This window comes from Moschus berezovskii, chromosome 11 (assembly GCF_049115385.1).
Source record: "Moschus berezovskii isolate FMDL1 chromosome 11, NW_MosBer_1.0, whole genome shotgun sequence".
Lineage (NCBI taxonomy): Eukaryota > Metazoa > Chordata > Mammalia > Artiodactyla > Moschidae > Moschus > Moschus berezovskii.
In genome coordinates this window covers 102,732,994-102,743,362 of record NC_142470.1, presented here as the reverse complement: position 1 = coordinate 102,743,362, position 10,369 = coordinate 102,732,994, and the positions used below count along the sequence as shown (strand labels likewise).

General features: G+C 42.4%; 1 protein-coding gene across 6 annotated transcripts in view; it reads right to left on the bottom strand.

Annotated features, from left to right (window-relative positions):
• The window catches only part of TBC1D8 (TBC1 domain family member 8), a 147,837-nt gene that overhangs the window by 17,830 nt on the left and 119,638 nt on the right, over positions 1-10,369 (bottom strand). For all 6 annotated transcript variants that reach the window (XM_088841632.1, XM_055400991.2, XM_088841633.1 and 3 more), the window contains 3 exons: positions 9,342-9,410; positions 932-1,172; positions 47-112 (listed from right to left, as the gene is read on the bottom strand). In XM_088841632.1, the coding sequence (XP_088697758.1) occupies positions 47-112; positions 932-1,172; positions 9,342-9,410 (376 nt within the window). The remainder of the gene's footprint in view (positions 1-46; positions 113-931; positions 1,173-9,341; positions 9,411-10,369) is intronic.

The window sequence follows — 10,369 nt, the reverse complement described above, 5'->3', positions numbered from 1 at the left end:
AGGTCAAGGCACAACAAAGCCTAATTTTCTAGTTAGAATTTCTTACCTGGAGGGATATGAAGCCGATATAACAGCTTAATTTTCTCATTCATTTCTCCATTATACATGATATCTGCAAAATTAAAGGAGAGAGAGAGACTGAGCAGAGGCAAATGGTTCAAATACAGGTGTCAGGACACAAAGTCAGCGTAGAGAGAATGTAGTGAGGCCAGTGTCTGTTGACCTGACACTTCATCTCCCACCTCTCCAGACACAGTGTGTGTGAAAAGAAAATGTGAGAAGAGCTGCAAGATAACCTTGGGAATCTTGTCTGGCCTCATAGCTTCGGACAGATTTTAATCTTAGCTGCAACAGTTAGGAACGTGGGTAGTGAGAGGGACAAATGAGGAGGCTAGGATTAACATACACACCACTATGTGTAAAATAAACAACCAGCAAGGACCTACTGTATATCACAAGGAACTATAATTAATATTGGGTAATAATCAATAAGAGGAAAGAATCTAAAAATATATATATATACACACACACATACATATATGACTTGTACAACTGAATCTCTGTGCTGTATATCTGAAACTTATATAATATTATAAATCAACTACACTCAATTAAAAATTGTGTTTTTTTTTAATGAGTTAGGAAGGTGTCTCCTAACAACCCATCACCACACCCTGGGTGCCCGGAAGCACATGGTCAATGATCTTAATGTTGAGCGCCTGGGCTCCCCTCCCCACCGTGCTCCTTAGGAATCCGCATAAAAGGGGTCATGAAAGGAGCCTGCAGAGGGCTTTTTAAAGTCCCAAAATCACTTTGGGTGAGTCACAGATCTATTTCATTGAGTGGATGTGCCTGCTTCACGATCCCTTTGTCCTGTGTTCACAGACTCACATCCCGTATGAACTCACTGCAGAAGAGACCAGAGTCATACCGAGGCAGCTCACAAACGCTTTGAATTCGATAAGGTGGTCCATGTTTTCGTCCAGAAGCCTGAAAGTCCTTTCCGCGAGGATTTCCGTGTGGGCCCCGCAGGTCCATGGCGAGACAAGCTGGAACAGGCGTGCAAACTGCTGGGCGTCTATGCGGTACTGCTCTGCGTAGGGCCTGCTGGGGTCGTGGCGTGGGGCCATGGGCCGGGGCTGCTCCCAGTAGCAGCTCATCATGTGTTCTCTCTACCAGAAAGGAGAGGGGCCTGTAAGGGGCAGTGGCTCCCCAGGGAGGCCACACACGTAAAGGCCAAAGCCAACCCGGTCCTCTCTCCTGGCTTGCTTTGCAAAATTATTAAGCAGCAAATAAGCACCATTATAACTCAAAAAATGAAAAAACTAACAGTGTCATCGCTCCAACCAGACCTGTAAAAGTTTTCGCTTATTACCCTATAGTCCTTGCCTACCTGAATAGGTAATTTTGACATTTTTAAAATTAAGGTTTCTTTTTTTCACTGTAGTTAAATATACTTAATCAAATTTTTTAATTATAATAATAATAATTAAATTTTAATAATTAATTTTTTTTCTATTTTTTGGGGTAATGTGGCATGCAAGATCTTAGTTCCCTGACCAAGGATTTAACCCATGACCCCTGCAGTGGGAAGCACGGTGTCTTAACCACTGGGAAATCCCCATTTTAGCAATTTTGAGATGTATAGCTCAGCTATCATTGTTTTAATTAAAGAAGTTGTACAATTTTTATTCTGATATTTTCGCTTAAAATCATATTATTTGAAAGTAAAAAACCACTAGATAAATCTACAGGCTACAGAAGAAACTAGCAACGCTGGTTACCTGTGGGGGTGGAAGACAGGGGCAGGCACCCAGATCAAGAAGCAAGCCTTTTTACTACATGCTGTTTTTTATACAGTCTGAATTTTGAACCACATGACCATATTAACAAGTCAAAAATTTAAAGAAAAAAAATACCATTTGAAGTCTTGGGAAAAGATTGAAAACTAAAGCTATCAACACGGGCCCCACCACTGATCACTGAGGACCAGTTAGGCCCTTTAGAATGTATCTTTTACACCTGTACTAAATCATCTCTTGGGACATTTCAGCTCACTGACTCAGAATCCTTTCACAACTTCAGTGCCCTCTGCCCAAAAGGATGGCACAGAAATAGGTACAGATGCTCTAATATCCCAGTGCCTGTGCTCAGATGGAAACCAAAATGCCATTTATAATTTTACTGCATATTACCAGCATCCATGTTCTTCAAAAAGCCTTTGCAGAATGATGAGAAGTACTGTAAGAACTTTTAAGTGTAAAATGAAGGTCTCATAAATTCCCATTTCTCAAAACCCAAGACATACTGTTAATTTGCGTGTATATTTTTGTCATCCTGTCATGCTAGCTAGAGGCCCTCAGAATCCTATCCAGAAGAACACAGTTATAAAAGCTAAAGACCAGTGCAGCCAATTTACATAGAATCCTAGAAGCAAATGCAAAAATCAGCAAAGGATATGAAGAGATGATACAAGAAAGTAGACAATACAAAAGGGTATGCAACCTCACTAATGAGTACACAAATGTGAGTTAAAATGAAATGCAATTTTCTGGGACTTCCCTAGTGGTACAGTGGCTAAGATGCCGGTACTTCCAACACAGGAGGTTCAGGTTCAATCCCTGGTCAGGGAACCAGACCCCACACATTGCAGCAAGAGTTCACATGCCTCAATGAACGCTGAAGATTCCACGTGCCACAACTGAGACCCAGTGCAACCAAATATTTTTTAAGAAACGAAATGCAATTTTCTACAAGGCTAGCAAAATTTTTAAAGATCCATAACCAGTCCATTCTAAAGGAGATCAGTCCTGGGTGTTCATTGGAAGGACTGATGCTAAAACTGAAGCTCCAATACTTTGGCCAACTCATGCGACGAGTTGACTCACTGGAAAAGACTCTGATGCTGGGAAGGGTTGGGGGTGGGAGGAGAAGGGGACGACAGAGAATGAGATGGCTGGATGGCATCACTGACTCGATGGGGGTGAGTTTGAGTGAACTCCGGGAGTTGGTGATGGACAGGGAGGCCTGGCGTGCTGTAATTCATGGGGTCGCAAAGGGTTTGACACGACTGAGCGACTGAACTGAACTGAATATTAAATGATAGCTGAGTGTGAAACATTAGGAAATGAACACTTTTAGACATCATCAGTGGAACTGAAATTTGAAAGATCTAGAACACTTTAGCAACAATGACTGAAATTTGGTTTTTGCATCCCTAAGGAACCCATGCTACAGAAACAGCAGCGCAGGTGTCTGGAGAAAGGCTCAAGGATGCTCTGCATGGCACTGTTTATAAAGCAGAAAAAACTGGAAACGAGATAGATGTCCTTCAGCAGGTGAAAGGTGAATAAAGTGTGGCTTAGCCCTACAATCAAATTCTGCTGTCACTAAGAAAGAATGAGAAAAGATCTGCAGATACTGGCTCTAGAAGAATGTCCATGGTGAGAACTGCAGGGACTTCTCTGGCGGTGCAGTGTTTAAGACTCCACGCTTCCAATGCAGGCAGCACAGGGTTGATCCCTGGTCAGGGGAATGAGATTCCACTGCTACATGGCGTGGCCATAAACGTTTAGAAACTGCAGACCGCTGTGTGTAGCCCAATCTCATTTCCATGTGGAAAAAAAATTAAGAGTGCATTGCTTGTGTGTGTGTCTACAGAGGGATACAGTAAAAAAAAGAAAAATCAGGAACGAGATTTACCATATACTGTTAACAGTAATTACTGTACAAAGTGGGGCTATAGGCGCAGACAGGATAAGATCCTTTGAATTTTGCTTATTTTTCTTTTTAAATAGTGAGTGTAGGTATTACTCTATATATATAAATATATTTATATATATATATTTTGTATATTTTTGTTTCAGTTTATGTTTTTAAGTTTCAAAAATAAAAGTATTAACCAGAACACAGAAGCAGGCAAAATAATATTAAACAAACCAAATGCTCTCCGGGGCCTGATAATCCAGAAGTGAATAAATTTAACTGAACATTAACAACAGCCAGTGTATGCAAGTGTGAAACAGACAGCTAGCGGGAAGCTGCTGCACAGCACAGGGAGCTCAGCTCAGTGCTCTGTGATGACCAAGGGGTGGGAGGGAGGTTCCAGAGGGAGGGGCACATGTGAATCACATACAGCTGATTCACACTGTTATACAGCTGAAACTAACAACATAAAATAGTTATACTCCAATTTTTTTAAAAAGCACATAACACAAGGCACTGTTTAGGGTCCTGGGTGTTTCCCAGAGCAGCCCCTGACACCAAGTATATGTTACATTGTTCCCATCTCACTTGGAGAGAGAAGACTAGTAAAATTGTTCTCAGTTTCAGAGAATAAGGGACAGATGTCACAAACATGGATTTATATCATTTAAAACACTGCTTTATTATCTGGATGGACCTTGAGGGCATTATGGTAAGTGAAATAAGTCTGAGAAAGACAAATATTATATGATCTTGTAAGTGGAATCTAGAACAATATAACAAATCATTCTAGTCATAGAGAAGGATCAGATTCGTGATTTTACCAGAGGCAGGAGCTGGGGGTGGGTTGTAGAATAAGATGGTGGTGGTGGTCAAAAGGTACCAATTTCCAGTTAGAAGACAAATGAGTCCTGGGGATGTGTGTACCATGACGACTATGCTTAGCACTGCTGTATGGCATATTCCAAAGCTGCTGAGAGAGTAGGTCCTAAAATTTCTCATCACAAGAAAAAAAAATTTTTGTTGTTTTGGGTTTTTCTTTTTGTGTGTGTGTATCTATATGATTATACAGTGGAAGTGACAAATAGATTCAAGGAATCAGATCTGATAGAGTGCCTGAAGAAATATGGACAGAGGTATTTTAACACTGTATAGGAGATAGTGATCAAAACCATTCCTAAGAAAAAGAATGCAAAAAGGCAAAATGGTTGTCTGAAGAGGCTTTACAAATACCTGTGAAAAGAAGAGAAGTGAAAAGTAAAGGAGAAAAGGAAAGCTATACCCATCTGAATGCAGAGTTCCAAAGAATAATAAGCAGAGATAAGAAAGGCTTCCTAAGTGAACAATGCAAAGAAATAGAAGAAAACAATAGAATGGAAAAGACTAGAGATCTCTTCAAGAAAATTAGAAGTACCAAGGGAACATTTCATGCAAAGATGGGCACAATAAAGGACAGAAATGGTATGGACCTAACAGAAGCAGAACATATTAAGAATAGGCGGTAAGATTACACAGAAGAACTGTACAAAAAAGATCTTCATGACCCAGATAACCACGATGGTGTGATCACTCAAATAGAGCCAGACATCCAGGAAAGTGAAGTAAAGTAGGCCATAGGAAGCATCACTATGAACAAAGCTAGTAGAGAAGATGGAATTCCAGCTGAGCTATTTCAAATCCTAAAAGATGATGCTGTGAAAGTGCTGCACTCAATAGGCCAGCAAATTTGGAAAACTCAGCAGTGGCCACAGGACTGGGAAAGGTCTGTTTTCATTCCAATCCCAAAGAAGGGCAGTGCCAAAGAATGTTCAAACTACCGTACAACTGCATTCATCTCACACGCTAGCTAAGTAATGCTCAAAATTCTCCAAGGAAGGCTTCAACAATATGTGAATTGAGAACTTCCAGAAGTTCAAGCTGGATTTAGAAAAGGCAGAGGAACCAGAGATCAAACTGCCAATATCCACTGGATCATAGAAAAAGCAAGAGAATTCCAGGAAAGCATTTACTTCTGCTTCATTGACTATGCTTTCTTTGACTGTGTGGATCACAACAAACTGGGAAATTCTTAAGGAGATGGTAATATCAGACCACCTTACCTACCTCCTGAGAAACCTGTATGCAGGTCGAAAAGCAACAGTTAGAACTGGACATAGAATAACAGACTGGTTCAAAATTGGGAAAGGAGTATGACAAGGCTGTATATTTTCACCCTGCTTATTTAACTTATAGGCAGAGTAGTACATCATGAGAAATGCTGGGCTTGGATGAAGCACAAGCTGGAATCAAGATACCTGGGAGAAATATCAATAACTTCAGATACGCAGATGACACCACCCTTATGGCAGAAAGTGAAGGGGAACTCTTGATGAAGGTGAAAGAAGAGAGTGAAAAAGTTGGCTTAAAACTCAATATTCAAAAAACTAAGATCAGGGCATCCAGCCCCATCACTTCATAACAAATACACAGGCAAACAATGGAAACAGAGACTTTATTCTCCTGGGCTCCGAAATCATTGCAGATGGTGACTGCAGCCATGAAATTAAAAGACGCTTGCTCCTTGGAAGAAAAGCTATGACAAACTTAGACAGCATATTTAAAAGTAAAGACATTACTTTGCCAACAAAGATCTGTATAGTCAAAGCTATGGTTTTTCTAGTAGTTATGTATACATGTGAGAATCGGACCATAAAGAAGGTTGATTGACGAAGAATTAATGCTTTTGAACTGTGGTGTTGGAGAAGACTCTTCAGTGTCCTGTAGACTGCAAAGGAGATCAAACCAGTCAATCCTAAAGGAAATCAATCCTGAATATTCATTGGAAGGACTGATGTTGAAGCTGAAGCTCCAATACTTTGGCCATCTGATGCGAAGAGCTAACTCATTAGAAAAGATCCTGATGCTGGGAAAGATTGAGGGCAGGAGGAGAAGGGAATGACAGAGGATGAGATGGTTCGATGGCATCACCGACTCAACGGACATGAGTTTGAGCAAGATTTGGCAGGTGGTAAAGGACAGGGAAGTTTGGCGTGCTGCAGTCCATGGGGCTGCAAAGAGTTGGACACGACTGAGCAACTGAATAACATATGACATGATGGATGTGAACCTGCTGTGAATCATTTTGCAATATATGTAATTCACTATGCTGCACAGCTTATACTCAGTGCTGGAGGTCAATTATATCTCGGTGAAACAAAGAAAAAAAAAGAATTGCATTCAGGAAAAAAGAAAGATGACTTTAAGTTCAGAATAAAAATGGATTTCACGAAGTACATACGGTTCATCTTTAATAGGAAAGAGTCTGTAAAAAAGACAGTCAGAGAAGACTGTTGTTAACACAGAGAACAGTCACACCTGTACATCCAAGGCTTAGGAAAGGACGCAGTGAAGTTAAGGCATAGACTCTTTAATCCTTAATGAGAACGTATCACATATTTATTCAATGATGTAAGGGTATATCTTTGTGCCCCTTTCCCTGGGAAAATGAACCTCTGGTTCAAAAGGCAAGAGACACATGCAAAATCCAACTAGGGAACCTTATACCTTGCAATGACCCTGAGGGATGGGATGGGGAGGGAGGTGGGAGGGGGGCTTCAGGATGGGGAACACATGTACACCCAGGGCGGATTCATGTTAATGTATGGCAAAACCAATACAATATTGTAAAGTAATCAGCCTCCAATTAAAACAAAAACAACAACAACAACAACAAAACAACAACATTAAGGTATGCAGTATATGTATGGTTGAGTCACTCTGCTGTCCACCTGAAACTACAAATATTGTTAATCAGCTATAAAATAAAAGTTAAAGGAAAAGAGTACTCCCTAATAAACATCCTGAACACCAAAAACAAAAAAAGAATGAATTAATTAAATATATGAGGTCAGACTACAAAAGCCAAGGAAATTCAGACAAGGTCAGCAGCAAGAGCTGAGCTGGTGGGACAGTCTGAGGGTTGCTCTGCGGGGCGTGAGGGTGACCCTGGGTGCACACAGGAGGTGCCTCAAGTTGTACCACAGAACTAGACACCATGCTCATGATGCTGTTTCACTGAAATCTCTTTTGGAAGTGTTATCTTGAAATTAGCATTGTATTCACAGTTAAGTTAACATTTGCAGTTAGCCCTACACAAATGAAGGGCCTGCAGAGCTAACAACAAATACAAAAATAAATTTCACCCACATCGTTCACAGAAAAGATAGAAATAGGAAACAGGAAATAGCTGTCTGTCTTCTTTAAATACTCCTTGTATGAAAGTTTAATGATATGGTTAGTACTTAATGCAGTTTATTTTCATGGTGAACTTAAAGCAATCTTTTAAGTTATATAAATTCAGAAGTCTGATGTGTGTTATTCTCCCAAATTGAGAACAGTCAGCCCTAAAGAAATTAGACTTCATGCTAAATATCACCTTGGTTTACCTGCTTTTGTGTTTCTAGTATCCCCTGTTTTAAGTCCTTGACAAACAGAGGTAGGGGCATGGGACACCAAGTCACCTTTGACTCTTGTATTTTCTCTTCATGCAACAGAGAAAACTATAAAACTTGAAAACCAATGATGTTTACAGGAGTCCTCATCACACATCCTGCTGACGGGGGGTGAGGAGTGCCAGCAATTGACTGAGCCAGACACGTGTGTCAGTGACCGCAGCAGGCAGTGACACAACGGCTACATGAGGGTCAGACCAGCTCTGTGGCTCCACTCAGAACCTACACGCTGCTTGGGACTATTTCAAGTACACGGCAATTCAACTTCAGAAGAACCAAGGGCTCAGAGTCCCCACCAGAAGAGCTCCAGTGGCCAGACTCCTCTGGGTCGGCCGCTGCTCTGCTGGCCTGTGCTCTGCTCCTCTCCCCTTCACTGCCGAAGCTGTCAGGAGGGGGTCCACTGTTTGCCTCTCTTCCCCATTGCTATTGACTGTTTCAAGCAAGAAAATTTCTAGGAAGACACTTGAAAATGGTCTTTGCAGGATGATATAAGTAGCATCACCGACGCTATGGACATGTGTTTGAGTGAACTCCAGGAGTTGGTGATGGACAGGAAGGCCTGGCGTGCTGTGATTCATGGGGTCACAAAGAGTCGGACACGACTGAGCGACTGAACTGAACTGATAAGTAGCAAGAGCTGGGAATCCACCTAAATACCCAAATATTCAAAATAGAGTTTACTTGTATTAAGTATTGGGGCTTCCCTAGTGGCTCAGACTTTATTTTTTGGGGCTCCAAAATCACTGCAGATGCAGACTGCAGCCATGAAATTAAAAGGCACTTACTCCTTGAAAGGAAAGTTATGACCAACCTAGATAGCATATACTTCAACTTAAAAAAATAATAACAGGGAAAAAAAAGGATACCAGGAGATAGTTTAGTAAGAATCACTGTTGTGTCCACGGCTGACTGGGAACTGCTGTTGGGCAGTGCAGGGTGCGTCCTCGTCACTGAGGGCCTCTCGGCCGAGCGCAGCAGCGTTCATGCACGGGCTCAGCAGGCACCGTCAAGCCAGAGCCGGCTGGCAGGGGCCGCCCCAGCCTCACTGCCACTCAGCAGGCTGGACCCTTCCCCACCGCAGGTGGACAGCCTTGGCTGCGGCCTGAGTCAGGGTCTGTCACTTCCTCACCCCGCAGAGTCTCCTACCTTGAATAAATCGTAGAGTTCCTCCAGGTCTTCAGGAAGCACTGAGACTTCTGGGATGACGACCCGGAGCTTGCGGAAAGAACAAACAGGCATGGAGTGAATTCTCTGCCTGCCTTGGAGGATCAGGGGTCAAGAGGGCGCATCCCACTGGAGTGGACGCTGGATGCCCAGATCATCCAGAGATGGCTTTATGGCGACTTTCTCAGGGCTTCATCCTCAACCTTTCTCATTCACACATCCAAGACGCAGAACAAGCATTTAAATATTGACAAAGGATCAAAGGCTAGCAAGGCTAGAGCTCGGGTGGCAAGTTCCTGCAGCATAGCCACCAGCACTACAGGCCTAGGCTTCCTGGCGGTCCAGCGGTAAAGAGTCAGCCTGCCAAAGCTGGGGACAAAGGTTCGATCCCTGGTCTGGGAAGAGTCCCACAAGCCACAGAGCAGCTAAGCCTGCATGCCGCGACTATTAAAGCCCATGCACCCTAGAGCCTACGCTCCACAGCGAGAGAAGTCACAGTAGTGAGAAGTCCCTGAACCACAACTACAGAGGAGCCCCCACTCACCACAGCTAGAGAAAAGCCCACGCAGCAATGCAGACCCAGCACAACCAAAAATAAACGAATAATACATAAATAATTTTTTTTTTAAATTATGTGTGCTTAGTCCTGTCCAACTCTTTGCGACCTCACAGACTGTAGCCTGCCAGGCTCCTCTGTCCATGGGGTTTCCCTGGCAAGAATAAATATTGGAGTGGTTTGCATTTCCTACGCCAGTAGTAGTGGCCCCTAAAAAAAAAAAAAAAAAAAGACTGCAGGCCCTTGGCGCTGGGCAACTTCTATATTGTCCTTTATTTAACCCCACATGATAAGTGTTGTTATCCTCATTTTACAACCAGGGACACAGAGGCTCACAGTAGTTAATTTGCTCACAATCTGTCTGACTCTAACACTAAATCCACGCTGTTTCTCCACTAGCTCACCGCTGTCAAGCTGCCGTTAGTTGCTCAGTTGTGTCTGACTCTTTGTGACC